The sequence below is a fragment of the Tasmannia lanceolata genome, unplaced genomic scaffold (assembly GCF_043159265.1).
Source record: "Tasmannia lanceolata isolate RefF3 unplaced genomic scaffold, GAP_Taslan_0.1 ptg000008l, whole genome shotgun sequence".
Lineage (NCBI taxonomy): Eukaryota > Viridiplantae > Streptophyta > Magnoliopsida > Canellales > Winteraceae > Tasmannia > Tasmannia lanceolata.
This window is the reverse complement of record NW_027518685.1, coordinates 26,022,214-26,041,284: the sequence shown is the minus strand read 5'-3', so window position 1 is coordinate 26,041,284 and position 19,071 is coordinate 26,022,214. Positions and strand designations below refer to the sequence as shown.

Sequence of the window (19,071 nt, the reverse complement as noted above, 5' to 3'; positions counted from 1 at the left end):
ACTTTGTCTTTTCTTTTAATAGGCTGCTGCTATATTCTTATGAATTGTAATAACCTTTGACGGCTAATTAAATAATGAAAGACAAACAAGTGCAGTATCAAAACATGGTAGTGCGAATATCAGTAGCCTATAAATTCTCTAGGAGGCACATTAAGCAGGCGAGATGGATTAAGGGTCTAGGATCATCCTTATGCCGGACTTATGGCCACTGTTCGGATCAACGGATCTAGTCCCGTACATGAGACCTCAGTGGGACCCAATTTTCTGAAAGAGTTTAGATAGAAAAAAAATATTTCTTTTTTTTTTATAACTTGAACCAACCCTGTTCAATTTTTACTTAGAAGAATCTTCAATTTATTATAATATTCATATAAATTAACCGTATCATTTCCCTCTAAACCGTGGAAAGAAAAAATTTCCCAAGAAAATGTTACAGGGCCTTTAAATTTTGGGATTACCCTTACGCAAAGCACAAGCCCAGTCGGCAACGCAGGAAAGGAATATGGAAGTTCCAAAGGTTATAATGTATGGGTGTTTTTGAAAAGGCACAGCGCAGCTACACTTGCTCAAAGTAGCTGTGTTCTGACCAAAGGAAAGAAGAAAAGATAATGTAGAATACTACTAGATTCCATCAAATGTAGTATCCAATACAGAGGGCAAAAAAGGTGTGTGAGGGGGGGAGGGGGGGTGGTTAGGGGTGCAACTTGGGTTGGGTTGAACCCGATTTTTGGGCGGGTTGGGTTGACCAATTTCGGGTCCAGGTTGGGATTTGGCAACCCGACTTAAATTCGGGTCGGGTCGGGTCGGGTTGGGGACTAGGCAACCCGACCCGACCCGTGAACCCGCCAAAGATAAACACAGTTTGTCAGTATACATGTTTTTTTTTAAGTTTTTGACCTTTTGTTGACTTTTTTGTTTTTTCTTTCCATCCTTACAATTATAATACTTGTTTAATATATCATATTAACTTATATACAAAAAGTAAAGGCAAACAACAAAATAAAGTAAAAAGTAAACAGGTGATTGTCATGGTCAACCCGAACCAACTTGGGAAATCGGGTCGGGTCGGGTTCGGGTTAGGGAAAAATCAATTTGGGTTGGGTTGGGTTGGGTTGGGTTAGCCGGGTTGAAACTTGGGTTGGGTTGGGTTAGGGTTGGGGGTTGAAGTTTTCGGGTTGGGTTGGGTTGGCCTCAAGCCGACCCAACCCGACCCGAGTTGCATCCCTAGGGAGGGGAGGGGGGGGGGGGGGGGGGGTGGGGTGTTTGATTGCACCTTAGACCAGTAGATCTCACAATGAAGAACTCACATCAGTGTAGATGCTGATTTTGATTTGACAACAGTTGTAATACAATAATCAGCCAACAAAAACAGCAAAGACAGAGAATGATGATTGATAATGATGAAACAAGGTTATAGTGTGTGGGTGAAAAGGCACAGGAAAGAAGAAAAGAAAATGTAGAAAAATACTAGATTTCATCAAAAGCTTAGTATCCAATTCAGAGAGTGAAAAAAAAAGGATTACAACTTAGACCAGTAGATTCTCACAATGAAGAACTCACACCAGTGTAGATGGTGATTTCGACTTTCCAACAGTTGTAATACAATAATAAGCCAATAAAAACATAGATAGGGAATGATGATTGATGAAATAAACAATACACGGCAATATGAAGTCTGAAGTTCCTCGCCATAACTCCTAGCAAATGACAGAAATAAAAATACCTCAATTGCAAGACTGAGAGCATTTAATTCCGCAGGTCTACTGCTGAGCACACTGCACCCGCGGGGCCGAGGGTTCGTCATCCTCGTCATATGCTTCCTGCTGCTGTTGTTGCTGCTTCCGCCTCATCTCTTCCTCAATATTGACGTCATGCAAAGTAGTCTCCTCGCACTCGTCCACTTCCATTCCGGACAGCTGGGTGCCTGGTCTCGGCGGTAGAATTGTCTCCAGAGTACGGCATTGGTCGACGGAAAGAAGACCCGATTCTGGGAATTCCACGTCGAAGTGTATGTAAAGGCGGCCCTTCATGAAGGGCCTCTGGTGGTGTGGCATCCCCTCGTCATTAATTGCTTTGTATTGGCCTGATTGGGAAATATATAAAGAGACGCCTTAGCAAGATTAAGACAGATGATTGATGAACAAGGGAGAATTGATAACTAGAATCCATACCCGGCTTGATAACTTCACCCGGGATTGATTTGATGAGAAGTTGTCTACCGTCGAGATGAGTTAAGGTAAATTGGAAACCACATAGAGCCTCTGTCAAGCTGAGAGTGTGTTCTACATAGAGATCATCGAACTTTCGTTTGAACTTGGGGTGGTCCTTCAATTGCAAGACAAAAACAATGTCGCCAGTGACCGTGTCGGGCTGCAAACAGGCAGAAGATGGTTACATCATGGGGTCAAACTGCAGAATGTAAAAAATAAATAGATAAATAAATAAATCCCCAGCATAGAGAAAGAATAAATCCCCAGCATAGAGAATGAATTGACTCAGATTTCCAAGCGACAAAAATGGTGACACTGCACAGCATGTCATGGTCGATATATGAATGATTTGCTAAAAAAATGAGTATACTTAGTATAAACACCCGAGAAAAAAATTAGGATAATTAGCTGTTCTCTGCTTTAATCATATCCCCAAATGCTCCACTACTCCAAACTAATAAAATCATTACCTTATTTTAAAAAAATAAAAAATAAAAATGCAATTAAAGTTAAGGCCTCAACCATGACAAGCAAAAGTGTGAGCTGTAGAAATGTTGCTTACAGCTTCATCGGCTTCTCCCTGGAATACGATTTTCTGACCATGTTGCATGCCTTTCTCAACATGCACCTCCAGCACCTTCTTCTCCTGACTCACTTTGTTCCCTTTGCATTGTGTGCACTTATCCTTCTCGCTAATAACTTCCCCTGCCATTCTCAATGTGTTTCAGGAAAAAGGTTACCAATGATAACAATGCAAAATGAAGCAAAACACAACTGTGGATCTGGTATGCACCCGATCCTCTGCATTCAGGACAAACATGTTGCATTTGTTGGATCATTCCAGGTGCAATCTGTCGAGTTGAGATTTTCATCCCTGAGCCTTGGCATCCATAGCATCTCCCTGATGCCCCGCTCTTTGAGCCTTTCCTGAAATGATTAATACTGCAAATTAGAAACAATTCCAGAAAACAACTTGGCATTGATTGACGCAAGCAAGAAAATTAACTTTTCAAAAGAAATATGACATGAATAGCAAATTTCAAATATCTAAAAAAATGTCGGTAATAATGGATTTTATTTTTTTGACAAATTAGAAAACTTACTGTTGCGAGCCTTGACGCAACGGTAAGGTTGTTCCAATGTGACCCGGTGGTCACGGGTTCGAGTCACGGAAACAGCCTCTTTGCAAAGCAGGGGTAAGGCCGCATACAACTAGCCCTCCCCAGACCCAGCAATGGTGGGAGCCTCATGCACTGGGCCGCCCTTTTTTTGACAAAGATAACAACAATTTTACTGGAAATGGAAGGGTATTGCAAGTTGACGTCATTAAGCAGCAGGAGCAAAGCATTGTGTTATCTCAAGTTCTCAACGGTTTGCACCTGATGATTCAGGAGTTTGCACTCAAGGAGCTCAAACTGATAAGATCTACATGCTCATACACATTGACAATGGAAGGGAACCGAAAGTCTAGAGTTATTTGACAAGGTATTCACGCTTCTTCTACACAAGTTGTGAAACTGAAGCCACGTGCACCAATGGCGACATATGCAGCAACTGATCCACTTTCCAACCAAGCCCCAATATAGGGGGAGGGCAAATAGTAATGAGTCTAGTTCTTGTTGTAAGACCCATCCTGTCCTATGCTACCAGTCCAAGAAAGTAGGACACCATTCCAACTATCTCCACAGTACTCCCATACACCTTGCCGAAGCAAAGAAGCAAGAGGATGAAGAATTGCAAGAGAAAGAGACTGAAGAAGATAAGAATGACATGTGAACTACGGAAAAGTAAATTTAGTGATCTGTAATGCAATATTTTAGAAACAAGATCCATCTCAGGTGGAAAAGTTTGCAGTTTCATCAATGATAAAGGATCCAACAAAAGCATTGATATGTAAGATATGATTGACAAGAGAAGCACTGAAGCATCCCCAGCTCAGCAAAATCAAACGCTTCGAGAAAAGATGTGAGTTGTCAGTAAATTAGAGAAGATTGATTTCCTTGCAATTGGCCAAAGGCCCATGGATGCACTCCACATATTTCCAAGATGGCAATGAGACCGACATTCAGTCAATCAAGGGTGTAAAAACACTTACTCCTTCATGAAAGCTGGAGAGAAGATCACTCTCTTCCAATGAATGGAGCGATCCCACCAAAATCTAAAAAAGAATAGGCTAAGAATTTCCTAACAATGCAAAAGTTCGTAGAAGACCACAGATATTGGAACAATGCACACTCATTCCTAAATAAGTCATTTCAGCATCCATCATTCTGACATACTTAACAAACTCTTCTCACGGAGTACAAAAATATGGCACTAGAAGATTTGACCAAAAAACTCCTGCCTTCAAGCTTAGAGATATTATTGATTTAGTTTCATCTAGCTTAGAGACAAGAGGAGCCTGCCTTCATGAGAAGAAATGAACTCTACAAGTGGTTGGTGATGTCGGGCTTTAAAATGCACCGGTTTATGAACTAAGTTCATGATCCATTCCTTGGAAGGTTTGTAGTTGTTTACTTTGATGATATTCTGGTTTTAGCATACATCCCCATGAGCTTATAGAAATTTACGACTGGTTTTGGAAGTACTGCAGAAGAAAAAGTTCTACTTGGATATTAAAATTTTAGTATTCTTGCTGATAATATTGTAATTTTAGGTTATGTTGTGTCATAAGAGGATGTAAAAGTAGATGAAGCAAGGATGAAATGACGTAGGACGAATCACACCTGTATGGGGTTATCTAGAAACAGAATGAAGGTGACAAACCCTTTTTTTTTTTGAATCATCTGTAGGTGACAAACTATCAAGTTTTGGAATTCCAGAAATATGAAAAGGATAGGAATTATACAATAAGAGGAATTATGCAATGCTCCCTGTTTTTGCTTGAGCAAAGAGCGTATAACTGCATATGGTGCCCATCATATGGTGATCCAAACCACAGCCATGCCCCAAATACCTCCCCCAATTAAACATACACAGCCATTTGATTGATGGATATTTTCTCATTGAACACGGACCATGAGCTTTTGATTTTTCCCTAACATTCCATTAGCAGGTCATTGTGCAACCCCAAAAAAACCATACTTGGATTTAAACAGTGAATTTGAGGGTGCCCAAGCCATATTGTGGATGGGTCATGGTAGAAAAATTCACTCTGATTGAGCAATCCTAATTGTAAACCAATGGACCTTCGACTGTTGACTTGTTCTTTTAAATATCTGTCTGAAGCCCACTTATTGGACAATTAGGATCACAATATTCTTGTACACGGCCCCATCTAAAGTAAGGACTGTTTTATAGACAGTTTGAATCCTCGGACTACAAAGCCAAGTTGGTGTTATCCAACAGCCTTAGGATTAGTTTTATTTATGATTAATTGATCAATATCTTCTTTATTAATTATTTCGACTTAACCCCCTTATCGTATCCCTTTCTCATGTCCCATTGGCTACTCCTTAATGGCCCACCACTACTTACTCATACTCCCCTATAATTTAAAAAAAAAACCTCATAAGCTCTCAAAAACCCTAATTAGGAAATATTGAAAAGCATATTCCCTCCTGTCTTGGGCGTCACCCCCTCTTTCCTTTTCTTCTCCTTCACCTACTCACCCCTCTGTCGGCTGTGTGTTGTAGCCCTCTCCCCTCTTCCTTCTTTTCTCCCTCTTCTTCCCCTCTTTCCTTCCTACTTCTTACCCCCCTTCATTCTCACTGCTGTGAGCAGTGGCTAACCACACCCACTCCTTTATTTCTTCCTCTTCTTCCTCTTTTTCTTTTTTTTTTCTTTTCTCCTCCCCATGCATTCTCCCTCACGGCTGGGATGAGCTGCCACCTCCTCCTCCTCTCTCTTAACTCCATTTTCTTTCCCCTTCTCCCATTTCTGTGATCCCATCATAGCCACTCATTTTCTTCTCATCTTCCCCCTCTTTACCCCTTACTCTCTTCTCTTTCTTCATCCGAAGCTCATGTCTGTGAGCTCCATAACCTCCCTTCTTGCAACTTACTTCTACTTTCCCCCTCTTTTTTTCATTTTCATTCTCTCCACTTCTCTCTTGCGGGGGAGATCAGCCCCTTTTTATTCTCACTCTAGCTTTCTTCACTTCTCTTGGAGATCACCAGCAGCAGGACGACCAAGGCCCGACACCCCAACTCAGGTATGGATTCCATCTTTTTACTTTCCTATAGCATACCACATATTCCACCCCGTTGAACTGTTCCCTTTTTTTCTTTTTTGAAGATTGAACTGTTCACTTTATATTTATACCTTTTCCCATAATCTTTCCTACTTATGTCACCCGACCCAGATCTAGTATCCATAATCATTCCCTTACATATTAGGTATTGTTTAAGCTATAATTAGGTGTATTTTGTCAGCCCTGATTTCCATGACATGTGACTAAGATCTGATTTCTTTTATCCATTAGTTAGTTGTTCCCTTTTGGGATTATTGAATAGAACATGTGTGGGAATTTGTTGTGAATTCATTTTGTTTCGTCCAAAACATTTGAACACGTAGCAGAATCGGTACGCAAAGTAGGAACGAAACGTATGGATCATAAATTCATTTTGTAACGATCCATTTAATTTGGTTTTGTCCATTTTGAACGAAATACAGCAAAAAACCTTGTCTCCTCTGAAATTGTATTTTTTAAATTAAGGTTTTTCGGGTTTTCCCTATTTTAGCTTTGTTTTCAGCCAGTTTTATGATTGTTTTAAGGCATTTTATGACTTTTTACCCCTCAAATATATGGTAAAGATAAAACACGAGAAATCCCCACTGCATCAAACATTCTCAAAATATCCCTCTAGAGCAGCAAGGCATTTGCACAATATTTTTCTTAATTTTTTTGTGCTTCTTCTGCTTACAAAACATTCTAGACTAAAGTGAGGATTCTTTGTCTTTTATTGTTTCTTTTGTTGTATCTTTATTTTTATTTGTAATAGTTATAGTAAGCATTTAGTCTGATAAATGGTTAGTTTATTTGATGTTTTGCTTAGGTCCATCAAGAGTCAATATAATGCTTAAGATTAAATAGCCAAATGTGTAATTTTGTTTAATTTGGTTGATAATTGATATACTGGCTTCTTATATTTTTCTAACAAATTTTTATTTTGGATTTTTCAGATTTTAACAATTAAAAAAAATCATCCGGTCATAGTGTCTTTTAGAAACAAAACACCAAAACGGAAGAAACACTGAAACATCACATCATACTGACCAAAATGAAACACCGAACAAAACGAAATTGACAACAATGGTTGGGATGATTTAGCTTCTATTTGATGAATTAATTCAAAGGTTTAGCATTTTTCATGAAAATTTTAACTATCATTAACTATTATGTTATGTTTGTTCTGATTTGGGAATGCATGCATGTTGCTGTCTTTATTGAACTAAACCCCCCTTTACACTCCAACTCAACTCAACTAAGCCTTTGTCTCAAACCCCCTTACGCTCCAAAGTTCCGAAAAATTAACTTGTGAACCCTGGTTTTGCACTGCAAGTGTATGGTGATAATACATCAGAAACAATCTCAGTTCGTCATGATGTGCTACAAAAAGCTATTCCCACAGATACACGTGATACATATAAGCTCCACATCACCCATATCCATACATACAAACTCTACCTTTAAGAATAGCTGGGCAACTAGGCATGGACCGCATGGTGAGGAACCAAACTTGTTAGACATAGCCAAAAGGCCTTGAAAAATATTCAAATATTCTGCTAGTACTTTAATTAACTCCATTTTTTCATGTTTCTATTTTTTTTATACTTCTCTTCACAAATGAATAGCATGCATCTGAAGCAGATAACTTAGATTAGGCTTGCGGGTTTGCTACTTCGACACAGAAGGAAGATTAACCAACTTGACTCCAAGACAAATCCAAGTGGCGTCCAAGAATCATTTTAAAAGAAAACAGAAAAGTAGCATCCAAGAATCATTTTAAAAGAAAACAGAAAACAGAAAACAGAAGGATATTAGAAATGATGGAGGCCTTCAGATCAGTATTCAAACATAATAAAACCCATAAGGATACCTTCAAGATGATATAGTGTGGCTAGGACCATCTATTAATGATAGTATAATGTTAACAAACTAATAGGAAAAATAATAATATATTGAAAAATTGATTAGAAGACATACCCTTTGCATTTTGGACACAAAACATTCCTAGATAGAGATAGCTTCTTAGATGTTCCGTTATACAAGTCTTCAAGAGAAACCTTCAAAGTGTGAACTACATCTTCACCTTGTTTTTGCCTTCTTCCTCTTGAACTACCACCTAGACCATTAAAATTAACAAAAAATAATTAGCACAAGCGTCTAAAAAGCAAGAGAAGAGTCCAATGCATAAAAAAAGATGAGTATAACAATATCTCACCACCAAAAGCTCCTCCGCCGAAGAAAGACTCAAATATATCAAATGGATTGTGAGATCCACCACTTCCCCCCATTCCCTCTTTAAGTGCATCTTCTCCATATTGGTCATAGATTTCTCTTTTCTCAGGATCACTAAGAACTTCATAGGCTTGGGCCAACTCTTTGAACTGCTCAAAACAAACAAATAAAATGATAAACAATAAGGTGTCAATCGGTGTATACACTTACACATGATGAACAGAACTTGCTTTGGCATTATCATGAGCCCATTTAAGTAAATCAACATGATATAAGCTCAAAGCTATGCTACAGGGGCTCTCTTTAAAAAAAAGGTATAGAGGTGTGTAAACATATCCACATAAGTGCAAATAAGATGACCGGCAATTGACTGAGATAAAGAGTTAAGCAAGCCAAATTGTATTTTGGGCTGTTTAACTGCCTTTTGATGTAGAAATGTAACTTTATTTCAGTCGATGAATAGATTACTTAAAAAACACCAATGATAAAGGTCACTTAGAGGGTTTTCTTAACTGTAAATCAATGTGAACAAACAGTTAGGACTTGGGAGTGCCGAGAGTTATCACATAATATTTAAAAGAAAGATAATGCAGCGATTTAACAATGAATGCACACTCTTGCTTCTCCATTCCCATCCCAACTTTGTAAGTGATTGATTACAGTATTGATTAACTCAGGAATTCCATTAGAAGACTTGATGAAGATCTGATGGAACCTTGCTGATGCTACATACATCTTTCAAGATAATTGATGTTGTTGACAAATTTGAGAACCTCACAATCAGTTTGGACCCAATTGTGGCATTAAGAATGCACTGCCCAATTGCAAATCTCTTGAATGTTGTTCCTCTTTCATTAAAATAATCATTGTAATAGATATAAAAGATGATAGAATATAGAGTCATGAAACGTCTGAAATTTTATAGGAACAAAAGAAAATGGCAAAAAGATAGGAAAATGGGGAATATGTGGACCTTCTCAGGGTCTCCACCCTTATCTGGGTGGTTCTTTATGGCAGCTTTTCTATATGCTTTCTTAAGCTCATCTTGGCTAGCACCTTTTGTAACACCGAGAATCTCATAGTATCTGGTGCTGTCACTCTTCCTCGGAGCACGCCCAAACATGATTGAAGCACTTCAAATTAACACAGCTTATGTACTCACAACTACAGCTGACTCCAAATCTCACTTCCCGGTTTATTCGGTATACCTGAATTCAACAAAAAAACAATGAAATGCATAAATAAAACATCAGCATAGCATCTTGATGGCCATGAATCAATTGAATTTATGAAATTGCAAAATGCTAGTAAACCACAGCAAATAGATTATTTGTTCATATTTGGATTCCAAACACAATTTTAACTACCAAGATCATGGGATACTGAACGGCTACTAGGGTTTATCTTTTGAATAAAAAACAGGCAACCAGATCATGAAGTCCAATTGATAACGCAAAAGCCAGCAAAGATGTCAAAAAACAAAAACAAAAAAACCCCCAAATTTCCCCTAAAAAAGAAAATCCAAATCCAAAATCGCACGGACCCACATCGAGAAATTCAATCGATAGAGTGGAAATCAAGAAAAAAATACAACATAGAGTCAAATTTTAAAGAAAAAAATGAACAACCCTAGATGGGAAAAACTCATTCTTGCTCGACCTGCGAATAAGAGAAACTTAAAGCAAAAAAAGAAAAAAAAGAAGAAGAAAATACACAACAAAAGAACATAAATAGAAACAACAAAATCCTCCAGATCCAAACCCTAACAAGTTACTCATCGTTTCAAGATTCTACCAGATCATCAAAAACCCTAACAGACCTATACCAAAACACGAGATACTTCAGAGAAATACATCAAAACAAAGAAAGAAAGACGTATTCGAAACGGATCTGAAAACCCTAAATCTAATTGATTCAAAACAAAGAAAAAAAAGGGGAGGGGGTATTAGAAACGGATCTCAAAAACCCTAAATCTCATTGATTCATCGTTATTTTAAGGATCGAATAAGAAGAGAAAATCGAAGAGTACTACTTACAAAGCGTATTAGTGCCGGGAAGAAAGACAGTCTCGCGCTTCGAAGAGGGGTTTCAGTCCTTAGTTGAAGGTCGCTTATAAAGGAAACTAGGGGCAGTTTCGTCAGATTGGTCGTAAATTTGAGATCGTCGAATGATTTTAGATCGGACGGTCAATAGAGCACGTGAAATACATACGTATTGGGTGGAGGGTAAGGAGTGTAAATCTGGTCTTGTGTTTAGATATTTTAGAAGGTTTGTCTTGCATCGTCTGCACGGCAACTGGGACTATCGGTTTCCTTTTCGAGTTAGCTATCTTTGACTCGCAGAGTCTTTTTAGGCTGCTTTTGGCAACCATATTCGGGAATGATTCCTTCCTATGAGATTATGACAACCGATGGTGTGCACCCAATACCGATTATTGGACTTAAATCACATTACTTATGAGTCCAGTAATGGGTCTTGGGGCTCACCATCGGTTATTATAATCTCAAACGAAGGGGTGAGATTTGATTGCACAGAATCTCAGCAGCCGTTGAATTTTGGTTGAATTTGTTATGTCATTCCTTGTTTTGGATGCCAATATTGGATTAAACTCTATTGAGAGTGTGAATATATCTCTTGGATAATTATTGCATGTCAGATAGAATTTTTGTCTCCCGCCAAAATTTATTTTGCTTGAAAAATCTTGGGAGTTATACTTTTCATCTCTCTATTCCTCCTTGGGAATTGCGAGCATCCATCAAAGATGGTTTGTTGCATGCCAGATGAACCACCTCATGAATGAAGACAAAAGTTGCTGTAAAGTGATCCTGTGTGGCCGGTCTGACATGCAACAGACCATCTGCGATGGATGCTGGCAAATCCCTTCTTCATTTCTCTTATATATAATACTAGTAAGAAACCCGTGCTATGCACAGGCGACCTGTGGTTTATGGGTGATTGCATGCATCCGTAGGGATTAGTCCCGTCCTAAAATGGGGTAGGGATACCCTACGTCATCATAAAAAAAACAAGCATGTTGAAGTTTTGTCTCCGAAAATAACTGATGAAGTTTGCTCAATATGTGAACATTTTAATTAAGAGATAAAAGAGCTAGAGGGGAGGCAAACTCTCAATTTGATAGCAGAAAATGATCAATCCTTTCATCACCTTCTTCAAGCCCTCTGCGCAAAATCCTTCATTTTGCGACAAAGAAGTTTCAATTAGGCCCCATTTGTTTTGGATTTTGAGAACCCATTGTGAATCACAATCCAAAACAAACAGGGCATTAAAAATCAACAACAATCCTTCAACCCCCAAGAACTGATAAAAAAACCCGTTTCATAAAAAAAAATGCATCCCAAAAAAATAAAGAGAATGAAAGGAAAGTGATCTAGTTGTTCTCACCAGATTGCTGGCAAGTACATTCAAATCAGCCCTAACAAAAACCTTCTTCCCCTTCAAATCCATTTCCCTCAGATTTCCAATGCTCTTATTCGTCACCATGAATGATCACACACAGAAATCGAGGCAAAGCCAATATGAAAAATGAAAACCCGAAGAAGAGACCTATAGCAACAACACATAAAACAGGGTAATCAAATGACATAGTAAAAAAATAGAGGAAAACATATGGATTCCGTCATAAGAGTAAATAAGGGAATGCAACCCAAGTATCTTTCATTGTGGACTCTTGAATCCCTAGTATCATTTATGAAATATGACTTATGATTATGCATATAGTAGAGAAAGATATTCTTATGAAAGAGAAATAGCAGAAAAAGAGATGAGCTAGATTGCAAACCAAGGAAGCAGGATTCTTCCCTGGGAGCCTTCGATTCCCGTTTCGATCCCTGCTTTCGATTCCCGCTCTGGCAACCTTGAGTAGGATTCTTCCCTGGGAGCCTTCGATTCCCGCTTTCGATTCCCGTTTCGATTCCCGCTCTAGCAACATTGTTGCAAACCACGGTAAATTGTATCCACAACTGTAACATTAAAATCCCATGATTTTTCCTAGTGGTTATTCCTTAGCATCACGGACACACCACTTTAGCTCACCTAATTCTTATGTTTTCTAACTTGTAATATTAATATCAGAAAGTTGAAAAAAAAATTAATTAACATACTACTAGATAAACTAGGGCTAGCATTAGGTGACACTAAAAGATTCATTACTCATTTGATTAAGATAAAAACTAACTTGTATCTGTGCTAATTCTAGTGCATAAGATAAATTTAATTAAGTTATGTAAACTGGAGCCCGCATAAGTGACAGAGATAGCAATGCAAGAGAATTTGCTTCGATACACTGAAAGTTTTTTGCCAGCCCTTTCCAAAGCATAAAAAAGATGCAAGTTGGAAATGTGTAATAGCATAAACATTACAGAGGTGGATCTACCTATGCAGCCATGGCAAACTCAAACATGCTGTGGGAGATAGAAGGAAGGGAAGGCAATTCAAGAGGTTGCTTTCAGGCCATCCCAGTTCTTAAATGTCATCCCAATTCTTTAAGGCAATTCAGAAGCAATTCAGGAGTTTTTCCCTGCAATGAAAATAGGGCCTATACATAAAACCTTAAAAAAAATCCAAACAGGGCCCTAAGGAAAGAACAACAATAAAAATCTCAAAGAAATGAAAGTGTACACAATCAAGCCCTATCAATCCACCCTACAAAATAAAAACATCCTACAGCAAGAGTATTAGTATTTTACCGATTCTTAGCTGTGTTGAATGCCATTGGGCCGAGTCTAATTCTTGACTGGCTTAAGAATAGCTTAACTGTCTTGAAAATTTTCATTATCTTTCCCGAAGGTAGCAAGTTCTATGGCAGCTGTGATGTTTTCCTCAACCTGAGAAGTATCAAAAAGAACTATTACCGTGAAAAAATACGGCACAGAAATACTTAACATGGGTCCTACTTTGCAGACTTGGAATCAAAAGTTCTAAGTTCTACCTTGTTTTCTTGTTTTCATTTTCAAATTCCTTGTTTTCTAGTAAGACACCCGTGCAATGCACGGGGCAAGTTTAAAAAATATTCTTAAAGACTTTTAAAAATAGATGCATTCTTAAAAAATGTATGAGGATAAATGTTTAGCTGCTAATTGAATATTGAATATTATAGAACAATCCCAATGACCTCAACATCCAAGTTTAGAAAGCAATTCCAAAGAAACACAACATGGCAACTCCGATTTTAGAATCAGTTCGTCAACCATAATCCCATTATCCGGGGAATAGAATAGATGGAGATGCGATAAAACCATCTAGGATAAAAACCTAATATTGGCAACAAAAATATTTAAATGAGCGAGAGAGAGAGAGAGAGAGAAATTCAACACGCCATGCCCTTAATCTCGTGACATTATTCATTATTCAATAAAGCATATGAAAACAAAAAAATACATTCTGCATAAGCATAAACTTAAAAAAATGAAAACTCTCTTGGCAATGAACCTACAATTATATATCTACATTACCCTTCAAGAAGCCTCACCTCTTCTATGAGGAAAAATATTTTGGTCCTCCAATTCCTAATGTTGCCTTGAATTATCTGTTCAAAGTCGTGAACAGTGTGCGATCCTTCAATAATGCAAAAGCTGCCAATAGAAAAAATAATAAATGAAAAATATCAAGTGGGGGGAACTCTTAACTGTATTAAACACTATTGTAATTGGGTATTGACAGCTTGTATTGAATCATACTGGACTTTTAATAGTTAATTTGAAAAGTATAATAGAAAGGGTGGATTGCCATTACCAAAACAACATAGTTTGAATATAATTTCCCGAATCAATAGTTTCCATGTAGGTTTCTAATTGATGGGGAACATGACTGAAGTTTATGTGGAGTTCTAATTTCGGTTTGGTAAAAGAATCAATGTAAGCAATAATTAATGCAACAAAATTTTAAGGAATGAGATATCATTTTTTTTTAATGGAAGGCATGAGATACATGGGCCATTGTTTTTTTTCCTTGCAACCCAAACATGGCCCATTTAATGAGGATTTTTTCTTGCACTGCAGGCAATAGATGTTTTTATAGGTGATAATGAAAATGGCATTTCTGCAGGTGAAATCCTATATTTTCATAGAATAAGGGAAACCCCTCAAGGAAAGAAATCCAAAGAATAAATCATGGGTAAATATGGAAAAGCCCCACAGAAAGGAAGAAATATGGAAGTAATCATAAATTCATAAAAAAAATCAGATTATGCATGCACTATGGATTTTCAATTGCAATATCTGTAATTAGAATTAAAAGATATTTAAAACATAACTTTCTCCCTAAAAATCAAAACTCAATATTACAATTCTGCAATCATGGATTGGAGAGAAAAAATCCATGGATGACAAGAACAAACCTAGCACCAAAATCTTGTCTTCTTCCACCATAACAACCTTGGAAAGCCACAATCCAAAAATCTGTTGAAGCCGAGAAAGCAGTTGAGATCTTCCATGACTCTGCAGCAGGACCGACTTCAGATTAGAGTTATCGGAGGAATCCACTCTCAAAACCCCTATCAGACACCAATTTTTTCCGTACTTGCCCGAAATTTTCTCAGAAATGCAATCCTCTATAAAGGGGAAAAAACAGAAACCCCTGAACTGAAACATTCAATCCAATCCCAAAGTTCCAAATCAACAACATGACAATGTTCATGGGTTCTGCTCTCTCCATCAGAGGCGACTTTTTCGGGATTTCAAAAATGCGAAGGACGCGAGTCTAATGAGATTTTAGCGAAATGAGTGGAATTTTTTTCCTTTTCCGTTGTTTTTTGGGTTTTTTTAGGATATTTTCTCACTTTTTTCTGATATTTTTCTTGCTTTTCTTAAATGGGAAATAGAGCTGAAGCGGAAGGAGAGTCGGACACGTGTCTGTGAACAGTAAAACCCCCTTTCGTCTTTATAATTAAGATTATGATACTTGAAGAGGAAGGAGAGTCGGACAAGTGTCTGTGAATGTGAACAGTAAAACCCCCACATTGAGAACTGCAAAAATACATGAAGTTTAATGAGGCTTCAGGTGCGAAAATAACGGATGTATCTTAGATATTGCAATTGAATGTACACGGGCTAAAAAATCTTGAAATAAATTATCAAGTTGGCATTTTAATTTCAAACTATTCAGATCCTTCTAATGCTCGACATAACAGATTTGGAAGAACCAAAACATGAACAGAGGTACAATGACTATCAATATGTATGGAAGAACATTTAGAAAAATTTTGGCTTGGAATCTTTATTGTAACTGAATGAAGTATAGGCATTTGGTTTTGAAGATGAGTCTGTAGATGTCATTTGAACTTCACTTCCATTCGGCAACCACTTGAGTTCTTCTGACTTCACTGCATTGCCAGAGGACATCATCATCAGATTGCAAACAATATGCGAAAAACTGCAGCCACTCTTCAAGCTACTGGGATAAGAAATGACAGTCATATTTCCCCTAATCCAACAATGAGGGTAGACATCGAATAATTTGTTCATTGAAACTAAGTGGAGTTTGTTCACAATGTAGCTTTTCGTATTTGTTCGACCATCTCTCCCATTAGAGTCCCATCCTATCATTTCTCCATGTAAATAAACATTTTGATTCTTATATAAAATTCTGGCAAAACTGTATAATTATTGCATTAAACAGTTTTTGAAGGAAAAAATCTAAGGCAAAAATCTAAATATAATTAATGAATTAAAATAAGTTCAGTATCTTTGCAAGTCCAAAACAGTTTTTGAAGCGAAAGCACCAACAGTGACCCACTTTGAATTAACAAAACCTCGCTAATAAAAAACCATGCATCGAGATCAAATTGAAACCTTAAAAACGTGATATAACATCGTTTTTGTTACAAAACTCCAAAGCGCGATCTAACATATTAAAAACATAGCAACTAAGATGTCAACCAAGGTGTTCTCACATAACCTGTGGTAAAATAGCAACCGCTTCTCAATGAGGGAGATAACCCACATCCTCATTTAATCATAACTAACATGTCATACCTTGACAGTAAAGGCAACAGACAAAATCACTACACAGATTATGTCATATTTGTTCAAAATAATGTGAACAGAAATCAAGTTTGGTTGATTCAAACAAAAAGCAGCTAACTATGCATACCAAGGTATTGGAGAGCCACTATTTGGGAAAGAGGCAGCAATTCTTTCAAAGAAAATAAAACAGAAGTACTTTTTCACTGATTTGTTGACTTGGAAAAGGCTGGTAGAATCCCAACAGAAAAGAAAACCATTATTTGGCAAGCGAAATAACCATGATGTTTAAGTCCTTGTCATCCTCCATTTTCTAGAGCTTAGGTCCTAGAGTTCAGAACTAAAAGATTAATATTTGGAGGAGCTTTCAATCCAAGAAGTCCTTTGCTTCACTTGCATACACCCATCAAACAACATGAATCTAATTATGGTCATCAAACCTTAAGATGATTAAGAATCCATACATGCAAATAAACAAAATTTCAAAGTTAACTCCTAAAAAAAAAAAAGATATGCCCACAGTAGAATTTGATGAAAATTTGTTTTTCCAAATGCTTTGTGAATTTTAGTTCTTTAAAAAAAAATTGATTCAATCGAATTCTGAAATTTCAATCAAGGTTTTGATTTAATATTCAGTTTTTTTTTTTAAATTTTGATTAATAATCATGTTTAACCCCCCCAAAAAAAAACAAAACACGGTGTTTAACTACAAAAAAAATTGGTTCATAAGCCCCATAGTTCCATGTCATGTTTCAAAAAATTTATGAATATTAAATCAAAGCTAAACCAACTAAATTCATAATACAACATATATTTCCTCATAGCTGTCATGTACTCCATATGCCAATCTCCATAGAACTCCAAATTACTAAAAGACTTTTCAATCAAGGCAACGGGAGTCGGAGCAAGAGATAACCTTTGAACTGACTCAACATAGCCATATGTTGAGTCAATAAAAGAAAGGAATGGGTCCATTCGGGTTCATTCCCAAATAACACAGAAATCAAACAACTTGAGGCGACAGGAGGGTTAGTCCATGTTAGTTATAAAAGGAAGGATCGGGTCCATTCGGTTTCATTCCTAAATAACACAGAAATCAAACAACTTGAAGCCAGGAAAAAATATATTCAATAGAGGAACAACAAAATAGAAGATCCCAATTATGTAGAACCAAGTAGGGGGCAAAATACTTAAACCCAAAAACCATGTGAGTAAAAAATGGAACTGTAGAAATTATAAGAGCTAGAAGCAAATAAAAAAAAGTTACACGATACATGGAGCCATATCCAACTATTCATCCTGGTCTTAACAACTCCGCACTTTGGTTTTCTTAGCACACCTATAGACATAAATAAAAAAAACAACAGACCCATTTAGTGATCTCGTTAAACTGTACTAAGAATTAAATCATTGCACACCGCTTCTGAAGGAACCTCCACTGAGGCATTAGCTCAAACAATTGGGGTACATACCATAGAGTATGCTGATTACATCCTCTGCAGCACCGGCCGAGAGCCACCAAATTGGAGGCTGAAATCTGGCTTGTATTAATCACCCTGAAGACGGTATGGAGACAATCCCCATATTTTGATTCTCGGACTACCAAGTTTTCTATAATTGATTATCCCACTTCTTTATCTAGGAAAGAGTTTTTATTTTATGAGATTTCACATGGTGCCTGTGCATGAATCCAGTATTTTTCTCGAAAAGCACAGTGGGGACCGGTTCATAGGATGATCCCAACCGTTCATTTGTTGGACCACGTTGTAAATAAATTGTACACCGTAGATCATTTCCATAGGATGATCCAAACCATTAATTTGTTGGACAACATTGTAAATAAATTGTACACTGTATATCATTTTCATAGGATGATCCTAACCCTTCGATCTTTAAAGGGACTGCTCATTATAGAAATCTCTATATATCGGATGGTTAGGATCATCCTATGGAGATGATCAACACTGTAAAGTGTATTTATGTTGTGGTCCAATAGGTTAACGGTTTGGATCATCCTTATCCTATAAAGTGCATCCCATCCCACTGTGCTCTTCAAAAAATACTAGACTTCATGCGCACACAACATATAGTGCACACTCTTATTATAGGGAAGTGATATTTACGCCCGTTTTGATCACCAAGGACACTCAGCGCCGGGGCAATCAAACCCACTGGATTTTTCTGGAGTCAAGTACATTAGCCACCTTTTAGTCATTGATACACTGGCGCTGGGTGTCCCTATTGATCAAAAGGGGCGTAAATATCACTTCCCTTATTATATTATTATATGGAAGCGTGGATTATAATATGGGTTTGAGAGACCATGTGTATCATCAGCCAAGTAAAAGGCGTAGGAGGAATGCGACTCACAGGCGCCCTTGCAAAAAAAAAAGGTGGGGTAAAAAGGTACCGCCATCGGTCAATATAAATAAATGGATATTGACCAATGAGGGTGCCCTTTACACCCCACGCTGCCGCC

At 37.4% G+C, this 19,071-nt stretch overlaps 2 protein-coding genes across 10 annotated transcripts; both read right to left on the bottom strand.

Annotated features, from left to right (window-relative positions):
• Window positions 1-1,455: 1,455 nt before the first annotated feature.
• LOC143884984 (chaperone protein dnaJ A6-like) lies at window positions 1,456-10,783 on the bottom strand. Its single transcript, XM_077388891.1, has 8 exons — window positions 10,650-10,783; window positions 9,587-9,821; window positions 8,597-8,762; window positions 8,359-8,497; window positions 3,004-3,137; window positions 2,773-2,915; window positions 2,172-2,370; window positions 1,456-2,083 (listed from the first exon to the last, which is right to left on the bottom strand). Exons 2-8 carry the CDS (start codon window positions 9,734-9,736, stop codon window positions 1,761-1,763), a joined length of 1,254 nt encoding a protein of 417 aa, XP_077245006.1. The 5' UTR covers window positions 9,737-9,821; window positions 10,650-10,783; the 3' UTR covers window positions 1,456-1,760.
• Window positions 10,784-10,957: 174 nt separating this feature from the next.
• Window positions 10,958-18,539, bottom strand: LOC143884985 (uncharacterized). 9 transcript variants are annotated; one of them, XM_077388893.1, is made up of 8 exons: window positions 18,065-18,538; window positions 17,860-17,931; window positions 15,857-15,952; window positions 15,410-15,596; window positions 14,969-15,068; window positions 14,102-14,204; window positions 13,320-13,457; window positions 10,958-13,150 (listed from the first exon to the last, which is right to left on the bottom strand). In XM_077388893.1, the coding sequence occupies exons 3-7, from the start codon at window positions 15,872-15,874 to the stop codon at window positions 13,383-13,385; spliced, it is 483 nt and encodes a 160-aa protein (XP_077245008.1). In that variant the 5' UTR covers window positions 15,875-15,952; window positions 17,860-17,931; window positions 18,065-18,538; the 3' UTR covers window positions 10,958-13,150; window positions 13,320-13,382. The 9 variants fall into 9 exon arrangements, with proteins under 9 accessions (XP_077245008.1, XP_077245009.1, XP_077245007.1 ...); XM_077388894.1 differs by having other exon boundaries at window positions 17,867-17,931; XM_077388892.1 differs by lacking the exon at window positions 15,857-15,952 and having other exon boundaries at window positions 17,867-17,931; window positions 18,065-18,539.
• Between the last annotated feature and the right edge of the window lie 532 nt (window positions 18,540-19,071).